This window comes from Onychomys torridus, chromosome 14, assembly GCF_903995425.1.
Source record: "Onychomys torridus chromosome 14, mOncTor1.1, whole genome shotgun sequence".
Lineage (NCBI taxonomy): Eukaryota > Metazoa > Chordata > Mammalia > Rodentia > Cricetidae > Onychomys > Onychomys torridus.
In genome coordinates this window covers 75,802,720-75,819,436 of record NC_050456.1, presented here as the reverse complement: position 1 = coordinate 75,819,436, position 16,717 = coordinate 75,802,720, and the positions used below count along the sequence as shown (strand labels likewise).

The following is a 16,717-nucleotide window of genomic DNA, read 5'->3' as shown; positions in this document are numbered from 1 at the left end:
ACCACTCATACCTCTGAGTCAAAAAACATTCCCCGGGGTTGGGGATTTAGCTCAGTGGTAGAGTGCTTGCCTAGCAAGCACAAGGCTCTGGGTTTGATCCTCAGCTTAAAAAAAAAAAAAAAAAAAAAAAAAATTCCCCTCAGAGTTCAGAATCCCCTCTACCCACCAAGGTAAGTGGTCAATTTTGGGTAAGTCTGGGTAAGACAAAAATGATTCAAGGTCATCAGCATTCACAAGCACAGACCAGGGACTGGAAACAGCAGTGGGGACTGAGGCCATTAACTTGCTCTAGGATTTTGGTAAGCCTAGATGTTCCCATCACTGACTGGTATCCAAGAGGACCAGAGATGACCTCTACAGAACCTTCAACATTAAGAATTTAGGTTTCCTCTTCACACCCCTCTATCCCATTTTGAGTCCCTGTACTCACCCTGGGGCCATGGCTGAGTGCAGGCTGCACAGGGGGTTCTGTGGATCAGAGGAGCACAGACCCTATGAAAACAGCTACGATTTTAGACTCTACTTAAAACCAAACAGGAAAAGGAAGCTCAACCAGAGACAAAGGGGAAACAAACCCAAGTGAAAAACTGAAACCTATGTAGAAAACAGTGAAACAAGAAGCTCACAGCACGGGGCCCCAGCAGTGTAGGCGGTTGAGATCTGCTGCCTGGGCCTGAGACTGGCTATCTCAAGCTCCTGAGTTTCCTGCTGAGTGACAAGAAGAAATAAAAAGGGAGCACAACTGCTCCTGAGGGGATGAGGTTTTATTATAAGGGAGAGCCCAGACAGAGGTAGAGTCCAGAGTGGGCATGACCAGCAAACTGAACTGGGCTATGTGAGGAGAAGCGGGGGGTGGGGGGGGGGGGGGTGGCGCAGGAGTCAAGAGGCCAGGAGTGAGCCAGGAGACAAGGAGACCCAGAGAGACAAAGAAGCTAACAGGACTGAGCCAAAAAGCTAAGGTTATAGGGAAGAGCAGCTGGGGGAAGAGCAGCCCAGTCTGTGGGCTGCGGAGTCTAGGGTTAGGGTGGGGCACACCAGCCAGGATGACTCCGTAACAGGAACTGGAGATGCTGAGAGAGGCTGGTGGACAGTGTCCACTTTGTTTTTGGGGTTTTTTGGTTGTTGTTTGTTTGTTTGGGTTTTGTTGTTGTTGTTGTTGTTGTTTTGAGCTGAGGATGGAACCCAGGGCCTTCTGTTTGCTAGGCAAGCAATCTACCACTGAGCTAAATCCCCAACCCCAGTGTCCACTTTCATATGTTAACAGGCACCTTAGTTAGCCCTTTGTCCAGGGTTTGAGACCTAACAAAGCTGGCCAGGAGCTGGGGACCAGGCTGTGGTGCTGGCCCCAACAGTGACTGTTATCCATTGTCTGGTCTAGGTCAGAACTACTGCAGAATCTACACTTTGTTTCCACTTGACATAGTGCAGGGTCATGGCAGATGACTTCCTAGAAGACCCTATAAGAAGACTGATAGACTCAGAAAGCCCTGGTGTGTACAGCTATAACAGACTTACCGTTTGATTCGAGGGTAGATTTGCATTGTGATTGCAAGACACATCTTTCTAACAGGATGCTGCACTCAGCAATTCACAGGTGAAAGAACACTGCAGAAACATGGGAAGCCTAGGTTTGTCACTCACCCAGAGACTCTGGCCTCCATTTCCTTAACTGGACCACAGGGTGATTTTTTTTGCCTATTCCATGGATTTCCATAAAGATCTACTCTTCGAGTTTCGTTAAATTAGCAGAAAACTCACAAAAAGTCATGCACTGTGCTAGAAACCAAAAACCAAGAATTGGAATAAGGGGCAGGCCTTGTCTTTACAGCCCTACGGCCTGATGCGATCGGCACACCTGCAATGCCAGCACTCAGGAGGTTCACGGGTTTGAGGCCAGTCTGAGGTACACAGTGAGATCCTATGAAAAAGGAAAGAAGGGCTGGGGGCACAGTGGACAGAGAGATCTGTGGGCAAACAGATGCACTGAAGTAGTATTTCAACAATGGGAGGTAGCTGTGTGAAGAACAGCATAAAGGTCTGTTCTAAATGGAAACATGAACATCCTTTGAACATTGAAAATGCATTTTCAAAGGCATTAAAGATCTATATTTTCTGGTAAGCACATGTCAGCTGCAAATCATGTTTCTGACCTGTGGTTTTGTTTTTTGCTGATTGAAGTATTTGCTATTTTTCCCTTGTGAATTTTTCTTTTTATTTGTGGATTATTTGGAAGTGTGTCATTTAATTTTGTTTTGCTTCAAAATCTTTGGTGTTTTCTTGCTCTGTTGCTATTTACTCAGTTCTACTGTGGTCAGAGCACATGCTTAATATGATTTCTTTTATATTTCCGGGTATGAATTGGATTGTTTTAATCTGTATAGCGACTTTTAGGGTCCAATATATAGTCCAGTTTGGTGAACATACCATGGTCACAAGAGAGAAAGTGTGTTCTCTCCAATGTCAATTAGGTCAAGGTGGTTAATAGGTGCTGAATCTCTATGTCCCTACTATTTTCTTTAAATATTTTATCAGCTGCTAAGGCCTTAAAATATAGTCTCTCTCTGTCTTCAGTTCTGTTAATACTTATTTTATACATCTTGGAGCTTTTATTAAGAATACTTTCTATTATATATTCTTTATTGTTAATACTGTAACAAATAACCACAAACTTAGTGGCTTACTGCAATAAAAATGTATTATCTTATAATTCTGTAGGGTAACAGTAGGTCAGAAGTCCAATACAGATCAGATTTTCAGCACAGATCTTATCAGGCTAAATTAAGATGGTGGAAATACCATACTTCCTTCTTGAGGCTCTACAGAGGAATTAGTCCCTTCCCTTTCCCACCTCCTACATAATACCACATTCCTTGGCCCATGACTCCCTCCTTCATCTTTAAAGCATGCAATACATTACTCTGACCTTTCTTCCTAAGTGACCTTTCTTTTGATTTTTAGCTGGCCTCAAACTCTATGTAGCCAAGAATGACCTCAAACTCCTAATCCTGTCTCTACTTCCCAGGTGCTAGGATCACAAACATGAACCACCAAGCCCAGGAAGTTCTTTAGTTTTTTAGTGTATGTATTGATGTGTATGTATCTATGGGTGCATGCATGCCTGTATGTACACATGTATATAGGTCAGAGGCTGATACAGGGTGTCTTCTTCACTTACTCTCCACTGTCCGCTTTTGAGACAGACCTCTCAGGGCTTCCTGGAAGGAATCTGATCGTGCCACACACTCCTGGCTTCAGTGGGCTGGACCTGGGTGTGAGCCTTCCACTTTCTTTGATACCTTCCTACCTCGTACCTCCATCTGGAGATGTAGCCTGGATCAAAGTTGTTCTGTGCCATGAAGGCTGACCCCAGGAAACACTTCTCTGGGTGTTTGTCCAGCAGGGACCCCTGCAGACACTCTTATTGTAGGCTCTCTTGTATCAAATAAACTCACATTTTCATAAGGTGGAGTTTTTGGTGGCTAGGTCTCCTCAGGAAACCTTTCCTATCATCCCTATGAAATATGAGTTCCTATCTAATAACTACAGCTACATTTGCACCACCTCATCTGCAACTTGAACTTGCTCACGGCTCCTTCCTCTGAAAGTGTACACCTCTAGTTTCTATCCCACTTGTTGCTCTCACGGTAGACCTGGATAAGAGCCTGAGTTAAGGCCACAAGCTGAGTGGATCCACTGCCTTGAAACATCCCTTGCCAAACAAATGAGTTCATTGCTTTATTTTTTTCCTCTTAAAGACGGGGTCTCACTAGGCAGCCCTAGATGGCTTGGAACTTACTATGCAGACCAGGCTAGCCTGAAACTCAAAGAGACCCATCTGCCTCTCCCTCCTGAATGATGAGGGTAAAGGTGTCAGGCAGTAGGCCTGGCAAGTCCACTGCTTTTGAAGTTAGCCTTATTCAAGTTCTCAGGACACAGGCAGAATACAGGCATATTTCCCCCAGATTATCACATGAATGGACTTTAATCCGGGCCCTGTCAAAGGCCTTGTTCCACTCTGAAATCTTATGAGCCAGGCTTCTACTGTCTGCATTTCTTTGTTGTTGTATGTGTGTTGTACATATGTGTTCATGTGTGTATATATGTGAGTGACTGCACACTTGTGTGTGCGCATGGAGGCCATTCAATCAATCGTTTACTTCATACCATTTTCCATCTTTGTCCTTCACTGAGACAAGGTCCTTCACTGAACCTGGAACTCATCATTTGGCCAATGAGCTAGATCTATCTTGCCTCCTTTTCAACCACTGCGATGGAGTTACAGATGCATGCTGTCATGCCTACCTTTTACATGGGGGCCAGAGATCTGAACTCAGTTCAGGTCCTTACACTTTCATGGCAGGCACTTTCCAAGGTCTAGTTTTCTATGTTGTTTATTTGTCTTGTTGCTGTGACAAAAACCCAAGGAAAGGTTTGCTTGAGCTAATGGTTTAAGAAGGGATCCAGCCAGGTGTGGTGGCACACACTTTTAACCTGGTATTTGGGAAGCAGTGGTAGGTGGATCTCTGTGAGTTTAAGGTCACCATAGTCTACAGAGTGAGCCCCTGTCAAATAAATGAACAAACAAAGGAAAAAAGTCTTTTATGTCAGGAAAGGTAAGAGTATTAGGTATCTGGTCACATTGTGTCAGTAATCAAGAAGCAGAAAACAGTAGGAAGTAGGGTCAGGGGATAAAACCTCAAGGCCCCCACTTTCAGTGACCTACTTTCCCCCAGTAAGGCTCCATCTCCTATTGGTTCCACAACCCTTTCAAACAGTACTATCAGCTGGGGACTGACTACTAGCCTGAGGGAGACATTTTACATTCAAACCACAGGGGGTCTCTTTGCTCAGGTTGAGGAGACTGTCTCACTTCCTATAGCATTACATGACCTCTAGCATCGCACTTCAGTGCATAGCTAGCTCTGCAGAGGGCATTCTGAGCTGGGCTCCTTGAAGAGCACTACACCACACAGGCAGCCCCAAGGCAACAGCTCAAGTGGAGCCTTACATACAAGTGGAGCCGCTGTCTCTGTTCAGACCACAGAGCTTCCTCCTTCTCTAGTTCTTACAAGTCTTACTTCATGTAACCTGGAATCCCAGAATCGGCTTCCTGTGATCTCTTTAGCTTAGACACCACCATTTTCTCTAAGACAGAAAAGCAAACAGAGGCAGACGGCTCTGGCCACGTGAGGCTTATCATGGTACTTCTCAAGAACCAGAGTCCTAGGCTGTCCATTTAGCAACTAAAAACAGCAAGGATTTGGTATTCTGTGAGCTTCAGTGCCCTGTGTAGATTTTATTCATTTTACAGCTGGTTTTAAAGTAAATCATTACCATCACTTCATGGTTATTACACTAGCAAAGGCTTTTTTTTTCCATTTCCTGAAGATGCTGGTCTCTCTCCGTGAGAAAGTGCCTTTCAGTTTCCTTCCCCACTTCCTCTGTCCTTTACATGGTGCTACTATCTTCTGGTTCCAGTAGCAAGCAGGTAGCTAGAGTGAACCTTTTGGGAGGTCTTTTAACTCAACCCTAGAACTTTTTGTTTTGTTTTGTTTTGTTTTTGTTTTTGTTTTTGAAGACAGGGTTTCTCTGTAGCTTTGGAGGCTGTCCTGGAACTCGCTTTGTAGACCAGGCTGGCCTAGAACTCACAGAGATCCACCTGCCTCTGCCTCCTGAATGCTGGGATTACAGGCATGCGCCACCACCGCCTGGCTCAACCCTGGAACTTTAATAATACACTTAGCAGAATTATGGGAAGGAGCAAGGAAGGAGAGAGGCCCTGGCCTACCGTTGCTTTATGCAGAACTCCATGGTTATTATCCTCACCCTCAACTCTGGCTTCCTCATCTGTTCACTGAAAGGAATGTCTTTTAAACTCCATGATGAAGCCTTGAGATGGTCAGCAGGTAAGAGAGCTTACCACCAAGCCTAACGAGCTGAGTCTGATCCCAGAGGGAGGAGAGGACTGACTCTTGCAGGTTGTCCTCTGACCTCCACATACATGCTATGTCACATATGCCCCCTTTCCACCTACAAAAACCAAAACAAAACAAAAGACTGTACGTAACAGGCCCTAAATCAATCATGCCAAGACAACAGAAAATGTTAGAAAATAGGATAGGGGATGTTGGCACTGGGGAAGCAGTTTGGTGAGGAATAAACCCATCCTGTTGAGGAAGCAGCTTGTAATATGATACCATGAACCAAGCTCAGTACCAGCACTGAGCTTAGGGTACTGAAGGTGCCTTGCAGGCTTAGGGTAAATGGTGACTGCACAAACATGAAGGAATCATGAGGAAGGACACCAATGCCTGCAGCAGACAGGCCAAAGCCTCTGGCTCTGGCATGTCATCACAGAAACATCCACTTGCCCTGCAAGAGGTACTTCCCACACTGCTGGATCCCAAAGAACTTAGAGTCTGTTAAAACAAGCCAGGGGCTGACCCCAAAGCCAGGAACTCTTTACTTAGGAAGCCTCCGAAAGAGATCAGCAAACAGGCTAAGCACTGTTCATCTCACCTCAGTGCAATGCATATGAACATTGTATCAGGTCTCCAGAACCTAGCACAACCATTGCCTTATTAGAGGTACCAAGACACCATTCTGACTTAGGAGCCCAGCACATAGACCCCAACACCTGTCAAAACGAGAACAACAACCTAATTCAGCATGTCCACAGCTCTGGGAAAGTCCCTAAATATACTAACTTTACTTTTTGGCTTCTGTAGCTCTGCTTATTGGTAACTGTTCTTGCTAATGGAAGCTTATGTGCAAAAAAGACAAGATTGGTAAGGCTCGTGGTTACACAATTTGGGCAACCTGTCTGTGTGGCCCACTGGCCAGTGAATAAAGACTTTCAATTGGCTTCAAGAATCTATGTGTTCTCTGAAGGAGTAACCTCACCAGCATCATGTTCATCACCTTCATATCACTATAACGAAATGCCTGGACACCTACTACTGAAGAGACTGAGCTCATGCTTTTGAAGGGCCCAGTCTAAGATCAGGCAGCCCCATGCTCTGAGCCTCTGGTAATGGTGACACACAATGGCAAAAGCAGTTGGCAGAGCAAACGACTTACAATGCCATCCAGGAAGCCCATAGAGTGAGAGGCTATGATCCCTCCACACTTTCTAGGACATGCCTTTAGTGACCTTTAATGACCTCTTCCTAATGGCCCACAACCTTCAACACCATCACTTTGGGATGTCAACTGTGAACACTCAGCCCTTGGGGACACCAAAAGGGACTTTGACTGACAGCACAGGAGATAATTCTTACAGAACTGGCACTTCATCACCTGTAGTAAAGAGGGCAGAGAAATCATCACCCAAAATTTGCTACCTTCTCCAACTTGATGAAATTGCATTAGCAATGTGCACTAGGCCTTTTAATTGATAAGTTATTTTTGTTGTCATTATCTGAGTGAGTCTTTAGAGCCTCAACTATGCTTTAGAGCCTCAACTATGACTTCAAAAACCAAAATGGAAATTGGATTTGCTAGAGTATTTTCAATGACTGCCTTACACTCAAATAACACAGCTAGCCAACTGTGCTCACTCATACAACACAATTGCTGTTCTTGCTGTAGGCACTGCCAAAGCCAAAGCGGACCAGCTCTGTGAAGACCAGCTTACTACACACTCCAGGCAAAATGCGAAGAACCAAATTCCCAGTATCCACCAGCAGCCTAGGGCTTGCCCTCACAGGCTTTTTCTCTTCAAGTACAAGGCTTGGAAAACAAAGTGTAAACAGCCAGATACTAGCACTTGAGCAATTCTGTAGGGGAAACACAACCTCTTTAGCTACCTATGTATGACCCAAGACTTTCATGGTCTTTGCACTCATGAGGATGTTGCTTTGATCTGACTTTACATGCATTCTTCATATTCATGAATTGACACAGGAGAGGTAAAGCCCAGCCTGAACTCGGGCTTCTGCACCTTCACTCCTAGTTATCCTTCCTCCAGAAATTCCTCTCCATCTATCTGCAATCAAAATTGGGCTTGCCTTCCAAGACTCAGCTTACACATTTTACCTCACTGTGGTGGTACTGTGTCCCTGAAATATTGTGCACGCTAATTCGGTTAGAGAATGGAACAGCCACAATATTAAACATAGAGGATAGGCAGTGGTAGCACACACCTTTAATCCTAGCATTCCAGAGGCAGAAATCCGTTTGGATCTCTGTGTGTTCAAGGATACAGCCAAACATGGTGACTCATGCCTTTAATCCCAGAGAGTGAGCCTTTAATCCCAGGGAGTGGTGGCAGAAAGCAGAAAGCTATATAAGGCGTGAGGACCAAAGCTTTCAGGCTTTGAGCAGCACAGTTCAGCTGAGATCCATTTGGATGAGGACTCAGAAGCTTCCAGTCTGAGGAAACAGGATCAGCTGAGGAACTGGCCAGGTGAGGTAGCTTTGGCTTGTTCTGCTTCTCTGATCTTCCAGCATTCACCCCAATACCCGGCCCAGATTTGTTTTTATTAATAAGACCATTTAAGATTCATACTACACCTCACCGAGTGTTTACTGAGCAAAATGCAGAGAAATATCACAGGCATGGTATCATCCACTTACTCCTCCAAGGACGCTGCCCTTTGGTTCAGTCACCTTTTATTAACAGTTCGATCTGTATGATGCATATTCAGAATCTTAGTTAAGCTCTTCTGCTGGAAGGACTGGGACTCAAGAAGTTCCTAAGTCACTAGCCACATAGGCAAAGGCAGACATGGAAAAGGAGGGTTGAGCCTATGCCTTAGGTACTTCCTCCCTATCTAACTAAGCTCCTGCTAAACTCATCTGCAGCATACGCAGGTATGGAAATTGAATGTCCAAGAACATAATAATAAACTCTCAGGGGTGTCTATCTTGGAAGAATGCAAGCATCATGAAAAAAAGACTTTAGAAGGAAACAGAGCAGTGACCTCGACAATGAAAAGCAGAAGTTTCAAATGCAATGAGCACGATAAATGCCCTTGGAGAGAAGGAAAGTTACTTAAAGCATTAAGTGGGGATAAGCAACAAGGAACAAGAACCAACCAACTTTTAGCCTTCACAGAGTTCAAGAGGCCCAGTCTAGGCAGTGGTTAGAAAAATAAAACAAAACACCCAAATAGGTTCACAGAACTGACAAAAACAAAAAAGAAAAAGAGCCTAGAGAGAGGCAGGAGCAGAAACATGCATTTCTCTATAAAAGCCATCTTGGAGGGAAAGAAAAATAGAGATAAAATATTTGGACAAATAATGACAGAATTATGCAGAATTCCAAAGCAATGTAAAAGCTCAGAGCAGAGCACAAATACAGTTAGGAAAACAGATAAGTGCACACAGGTATCCACATAAACAAAGAGCATGTTTAAGGATATCAAAGATAAAGAGGAAACTATAAAAACTTTCCATGGAAAACCAAACCACTGGCAGAACAAAATTCAGGGTAACTTCTATACCCAGCAGCAGTGAGGTAATGAGACAGTAGGACAGACCCTTCAGAGTTGGAGGAAAAAGCTCACACTCCAGAGCTAGCTGGGCTACTGTCTACTTTGTTATTTATGTATTATTTGTTAATGTATTATTTTAAAATATGTGTATGGATGTTTTGCCTACATGTATGTCTGTGTACCACATGCATACTTGGTGCCTGGGGAGGCCAGAGGAGGGCTTTGAAACTGGAGTTAGAAGCCAGGTGGTGGTGGTGAATGCCTTTAATCCCAGCACTCAGGAGGCAGAGGCAGGTGGTGGATCTCAGTGAGTTCGAGGCCAGCCTGGTCTACAGATCAAGATCCAGGACAGGCTCCAAAGCTACACAGAGAAACCCTGTCTCGAAAAAGAAAAAAAGAAACTGTAGTTAGAGATGACTGTGAGTGACCATGTGGGTGCTGGGAATTGAACTAGGGCCCTTTGGAAAAGCAGCCACTAAGCCACCTCTCCGGTCTCTATAAGTAGCTTAGGCTGGCCTCAAACTCATGATCTTCCTGCTTCTGCCTCCCAAGTGCTGAGTTTAAGAGTGGGCCACTGTATTTGCTTAGTGAAGTTTCTTATTACCTAAAGGCTGAGTTTGAATATGCAACAACAATTAATGGCCACTTTTAAAGAAAGCATAGTTACAACTTTAGAACAAAAATTTAAGTCACAGCATATTTTGTGTGTGCTTGGGGTATTTTGTCTGCAAAGAACAGAAGGCAGCAACAGTACATTCAAGAGTGAGGGTATGACACAGACACTAGGGACCTCTGAACCAGTGGGGAAAAAAAACTGAAGGCAAAGCCATCACACTAATGAGTAGTTACTCTTGAATAAGAATGCTCCATGACCAGTTGCAGTCTGATGAAATTCATCCCATTATACATTTCAAATGGGTGGATTTATAATATGTAAATTGTATCTCAATAAAGTTATGGTTAAAAACTGCCCCCAAATGCAGAATGAAAATATAAACATTTTCAAGTGGGTTATAAGGAAGAGTGGGGCTTTAAGATGGCTGAAGAAAGCCATCCCACCATCCTGGCTTGTATCAGTAATAATCTTCACTAGAAAGAGCCTTGCCCAAGCTGATAATTCTCAAGTTACTTCAGCTGTCTAGAGAGTAAACAGAAACACAATGAGGCCAGCACACTTCTGAGGGAAAAGGTCACCAGAATATAGCAGCTGCTGTGTGCTCTCTGGCATCAAGGCAAGCTCAAGAACTAACCCCACCTGAAAGCCACTGATTCCAAAAGCTCTTTCCCAAGCCTCGGGCCTCCTCACAACACTCCAGTGGGTTTAAAAAGGATGAAAGAAACTCAGGCATGGTGGTGCACACCTATGACCCTAGCATCGGGAGGCAGAGGCATGAAAATGGCTGCCAAGTTAAGGCCAGTCTAGGCTACACAGTGAGTTCCACATCAGCTGGACTTGGCTAATTTCAAACCAAACAAATACAAAGGAGAATAATGACCAGGCTCCAGTTCTCATCATCTACTGTTTGGTTACTGCTGGGACTGTTTGTTTCTCTGAGCTTTTAGGTTGGATTTGCTTTCTACAAATGTAGCATTTGTGTAGCTGCACTATAGAAAGCTCCATACATACGTTTCAACCCCTACACACCCTCTGGCTCACCCATGGCAGTCACACATACAAACCCCTTTCTGGTAGCCACCAATCCATCCTCCATTTTCGAAATGCTACTACTGAAGAATGCCACACTAATGGGATCCTCTCCTATGCAACCTTTCACACAGGCTTTCTTCATTTAGCATGAAATACCTGAGTTCACCAAAACTGTTGTGTTTACTAGTAAGCACAGTGGCTTCTTGTGTCTTTTTCATAGTATTTCACCATACGAATGCAGTACATAGTATTCAGCCATATAGTTGAAAGGCATCTGAATAGCTTACCATTCTTGATAGTTGTAAATAGGGTTGCTGGAAATAGTCACACACAGATTTTCCCTGTCAGGAGAGTAAACATTCAGGATGGCCAGTTAGTTAATTAGAGATTTCACTGACAGTAGCTGGACTGCTCTGCTCTTTCTAGCCCTGTAGGAAAGCTACCACTGTGGGACATTCCTGTCTGCTATTCTAATAAGTGCATAATGAGATCTTACTGTAATTTTAATTTGCATTGCCTAGTGATGAATGGTTCTGTGCATCTTGTCACATGCTCATTCGCCCTCTGTATATCTCTTGACTAAAGGGTCCAAGTCTTTGGCTCAATTCAAAACCCGAGTTGATTCATTACTGCCAAGTACGTGTGTGGTGTGTCTGCACATGTATTTGTGAGCACGCACAGGACAATGTCTTCCTCTATCACTCTCCATCTTATTTTTTGAAACAGGATCTCTCACTGAACCTTAAGCTCACTGACTGTCTGGTGAGCTTCCTTCTTCCCTACCAGATCTGTCTGTGTACAATGTTTGAGCACTCAGGTGCCCTCTGTCAAGCTAAGCTATCGTCATTGAGTCACCTTCATGCCTCTGGTGAACATCAGTTGACATGCTTTTTTTCTGGATCTGTTTCTGGACTCTATCCAAGTACCCAACCTCCCATAAGAGAACTTGTAAACACACATGACAAACTTGCTGGTACCCTGAGGCAGGGAATCATTTCCTCTATGAAACAGGCAACCCATTCTCTTGCCTAGGCTAGACAGCACATGGAGCACCAAGATTAGTTTTGATGTCACAATCTAAGAGGGGTGCTGGCAACCAGAAATATTCTTAGAAGGTGTTGAGACAGTTGAAATAAAGGCCAAGGAAAGCAGGGCTGTGAAGCCCAGGTCTTGAGGAAGGTGTGCAATGTGAGCACTAGCTCTGGACCTATGGCACGGAGCTCAGTGGAAACAAAGTCATCCGTGACCTGAAAGAGTAAAGTTGGATCAGGCACTGTGCTGACACTAGAGTCCAGACATGGATAGGACACTTCCTACTTTCATAAGGGGGAAGCTCCATGGGGGAAATTATTTGGATTCAATGGTGGCAATCAAAACGTAATTAACTGCAGGGTACCTCTCCTTGAGGGAAGAGACTGGATTCAATGACTTACTTTCATTCTGATTGTGCAGTTGCCAAGGATGGCTCAACAACTCTACTGACTGTCTCTGCCCTTATAGCCTCACAAATAGACTCAAGTCATGCAAAGAAGACTTGTGTCCAAGGTGTCAAACTGTGCAGACTGAATTTGGAAGCCAGGCTTCAGATGCTTACTTGGTCAAAATTCTTTAAGCCAGCACTGTGTTTGCTGAGGAGTGCTGGTACCTCCTTCAGAGATAAACTCTCCTTACTGGGTTTCTGGTCTTTCGGATAACAGTCTCAGAGACTTCTGCAGGAAAAGTTATCTTACATTCCTGAATTTCAGCCCTTTTGATGACAAAATGGGGAGGAAAATTGAACCAAACAGGTTCTTGTAAAGATCTTGCTTCTGTTCTGAGATGTTTGGGGTGATCTACTGCTCTAATTAGGCTGGAAACAAGCCTGGTTTCTGAAGTCTGGGATATGGCTGGAGGAAAAAGTTGCCAAGACTATTTTACAAGGTCACACAGGCCCACACCAGCCTCAGAGAAGTTCAAGAATCCATTGGTTCATTCCATAACTCATCCCATCCATTAACCACAGACACACACTGGCGGAAAAGATATCACTGACAGCCTTAGCTTTACTCTTATCTTGCTAGCACATCCACTCCTTCCCTGGCATTATTAGAACCTTCTTCTTCAGGATCCAGCATATACTGAAGACCAGCTGAGATATCCAGCCTAGTGGACTGAGCGACTACTGGATTCTTGGACTTTCCATTCAGAGGCAGCCATTGTTAGATTAGGTAGATCACAGCCTGTAGGTCATAATAGGTTTTCTGATCCCTGATAATAAGTTTCTCCACAGTAAGTCAGATCAAGTCCAATTGAAAAAGTAACAAGTATACTGAGCAAAGCAACTCCTGGGTGGGTTTACCAGTTTCAGAGAATGAGGCCAGAGAAATCGAGCACCTGAACTAAAGCAGAGAGGTTTTATAGAGTGTAGGCAAGAGATGATAATGTGTCCACCACAAGCTGGGTTTGTGCCCAAGGATGGTCAAAAGCTGAGTACTTAGAATCCAGTCTCTTCCTTAAGAGTGGCTGGCAGCATCAGGGGAGGAAGTTGCAATATTCACCAAGAATGTGGAACTGGACTTTTTGGTACCTTTCTTTGGTTGGGAAATTCTCTGAGGTTTGGAGAGAGAGAAGGAGGAGGGAGGGAGAGAGGGAGGGAGGGAAGGAGGGAGGGAGGGATGGGGACTTTCTGGACTGTGCAGGGGCCAACCAGAGGCTCCAACTGAACAAGTCATTCTTAAATCCCCCTTTTATATGAGTGAGTGAGTGAGTGAGTGAGTGAGAGAGAGAGAGAGAGAGAGAGAGAGAGAGAGGAGAGAGAGAGAGAGAGGAGAGAGATTGAGATTGATTTATTCTATAAATTCTTACTCTGGAGAACCCTGACTACTACATTTGCCTAACGGACACCTGGGTACCTATTCAATGATGCCTTGCAAGATAAACTCCATGGATATCAAGTTAAGTATTATGTCGTCCAGTCCCTTAATAAAGGCAATCAGATATAAACCGTGGGGTCAGAACAATGAAGGAGGTGACCGAGAACAAAAGCAGAGTCCTTTCCTCAGTTTGGACAGTGAGAAAGATGGCTGCAAAAAAGCAGGAAAGAATAAGGCCACAGGAGGACTTACAGACCAAGTCCTAGAAAATATCATATTCCAAAATAATTTCATCAAGTGGGCTCTCTTTTTATTATTACCCCTACAGTCTATAAAGCATGGCTCTCATCTAGACTGGAGAGAAAGGTGCTTTTCCCTTTAGGAGGCATTTGGCAATGCTAAGACATTTCTGCTTGTTGCAACAAGAAAGGGGACTGCACCTCAGTAAATGAGAAACAGCAGGGGGATGAGGGGCTGGGCAGGGGCTTGCCTGAGGCTCCAAGGCCCCTTAAACACACTGCAGCTTAGGACAGAGACAGTGAGAGGAGAATGGAGGAGGAGAAAAGAGTCAAGGAAAGAAGCAGGCAGCTGCCAGTACATTTCTGAATTAGATGTAACACCTTTAGTATTCTGGTGATGATTTACATTTAAGATAGCCCATTTCACATGCTTTGTTTAATTCCATTACCATCACATGGCAGCAAAGGCAGACAAGCAAAGATCAGTCTTCAGAATTTCTGAGGCCTATCAAAATGAAATGTGATGGCCAGGGTCCCAGCCCTGTGCCAAGAAGGGCAGAACTCCATGATAAACTCCACAGTGCAGAACCTCACAGCAGCTCTAAGCAAGTCTGTTCCTTGGGTCCCCCACAGCTCATGGAAGCAGGCCTGCCAGTCTCTCTGGAAGGGACTCATGAGATACTGGATAAACCAGAGTCAGGACCAAGCACTTAAAGGAGCCATGAACCGAAGTGTGACTAGGAGTTAAAGGCTGGGGGTTGGGTGGGGGGGGGACTTCACACCTGTGTTTGCACCAGCACAGGAGTAACTACTTCAGGACAGTTACCTGGCCTCAGAGCATCGCTGTCCCTCCTGAGGAAGACACTGTTCTAAAAACAGGAGTCTGTTCTATTTTAAAATGCTCTTTTCCTAAAGCCAATGGTACCGTTTCAAATGTGGCCAACAAAAACTGTTACTAGGGAGGCAGCTGGTAAAGCATAGTTTCCTAGCCTGGTAGAAAGGAAATATACTCACTATATTAAGGAATTAACTTTCTAAAACACTGAAACCTTTTCAAAAAATTGTTCAAATTTGCTTTTTCAAACAAAATTGTTAATTTAATGCAGCTTCATAGATTGTATTCTGGTGTGCTGAGCTGGCTATGGGGAGCCACAGTCCTTGGCAATGATGTGGCAGCTGGAGACAGGTGCCAACTTAAACTTGTCTGCTCTGTTTGGAAACCTTGCTTTCCTCATCCTGAGGATGAGGGGGTCATGCTGAGTACTCTTAGTGTGGCTTCTCTGAAGTTGACCTCTCTGCCTCAGTCTCCTGTCTTATTCCTACCCAGCTGTGAAGGCTTCAGGAAGCAGTGATTGGGAAAGACTCAAACAGTAGAGCATATCACCAATCAGAGACACTTGTTAGAGAGGAGAGTGCTCAGGTAGCACTCTATTAATGATGCTAACGACCATCTATACCGATGACAATTTGTTATGTATAGGATTTTTTTAAAGCAGTTCTCAGAGGACTCAACAGTGTTAGAAGCAATTACAGAGATCCCTGCACAGCACACAGCTGCCATCAGTACCAAGGTCTATAAGAGGTACATTGTCTCTATCACAAAGCTAGTCAGTCACTGAGATCCCTCTCACCTTCTCACTGGCTTGCAATGCAATGTGACCCTGCAGTGAGAGGTGGAACCACATTCCATACCATCTCCAGTACCTTAGAAACACTGGGCCACCTGACAGTTATTTCTCTATTCACAGGACTCAACTTCACTGAATTCCAGTTTCATGTATAATTAGTATGGTCTAGCTAACAAGGAGCCATTGTTCTATTGAGTTTATTGTTTTTAAAAAATGTTATTCCTATCATCTAGGTCTAGAACCCATGGTTTGTATATGTCAGTCAAATCTTTCTATATTAGTAGACATGGAAAGCTGCTAAGCTTTGCTCACTCCTATAAGCTCTTCTCAAAGCCACTAGCCTTGAGCTTGCCTTTAGACAGCACCGAGACCCAGATTCTCCATTTCCCAGCTCCTCAGTGTCCTCAAAGTCTGGGTCTTAACCTGGCCATTGGCTCTCATTACTCAACCTCACTTTCCCTTTTTATTAAATCTTAAAAATTATTTTACTGTTAATTATGTATATTGTGTGCCACTTGATGGGGATGATGGGAACAAACTCTAGTTCCCTGCAAGAGCAGAAAGCCTTAACTGCTGAACCATCTCCTCAGCCCCTTCCCTTCTTAAAAAAGACTTGAAAAGAAAAAAAGAAAGGAAAAAGAATTTTAGACACATAGCAAAATGGAAGTTTTGGCAGATAGTTGCCATGTATTATTGCCCCCACAACAGGCATAGCCCATCCCTTTTATAATGATGGACACATGTCACTTTATCTTTGTCCAAACCCAAAGACACTTGGGTATATGTGGTGATATTGTGTTCCCCAAAATATTGTGCACCCTAATAAACTTATCTGGGGTCAGAGAACAGAACAGCCACTAGATATAGAGGCCAGAAAATGGTGGCACACATGCCTTTAATCCTATCACTTGGG

At 44.2% G+C, this 16,717-nt stretch overlaps 1 protein-coding gene across 4 annotated transcripts in view; it reads right to left on the bottom strand.

Moving 5' to 3' along the window:
- The window catches only part of Evl (Enah/Vasp-like), a 150,765-nt gene that overhangs the window by 66,033 nt on the left and 68,015 nt on the right, over positions 1–16,717 (bottom strand). Inside the window, exon 1 of one of the 4 annotated variants that reach the window (XM_036205989.1) lies at positions 431–473. The exons of the other annotated variants lie outside the window; for them this stretch is intronic. Within the exon in view, the coding sequence (XP_036061882.1) occupies positions 431–441 (11 nt within the window). The 5' untranslated portion in view covers positions 442–473. Of the gene's footprint in view, positions 1–430; positions 474–16,717 lie in introns of those variants that run through there. 4 annotated transcript variants of the gene reach the window in all.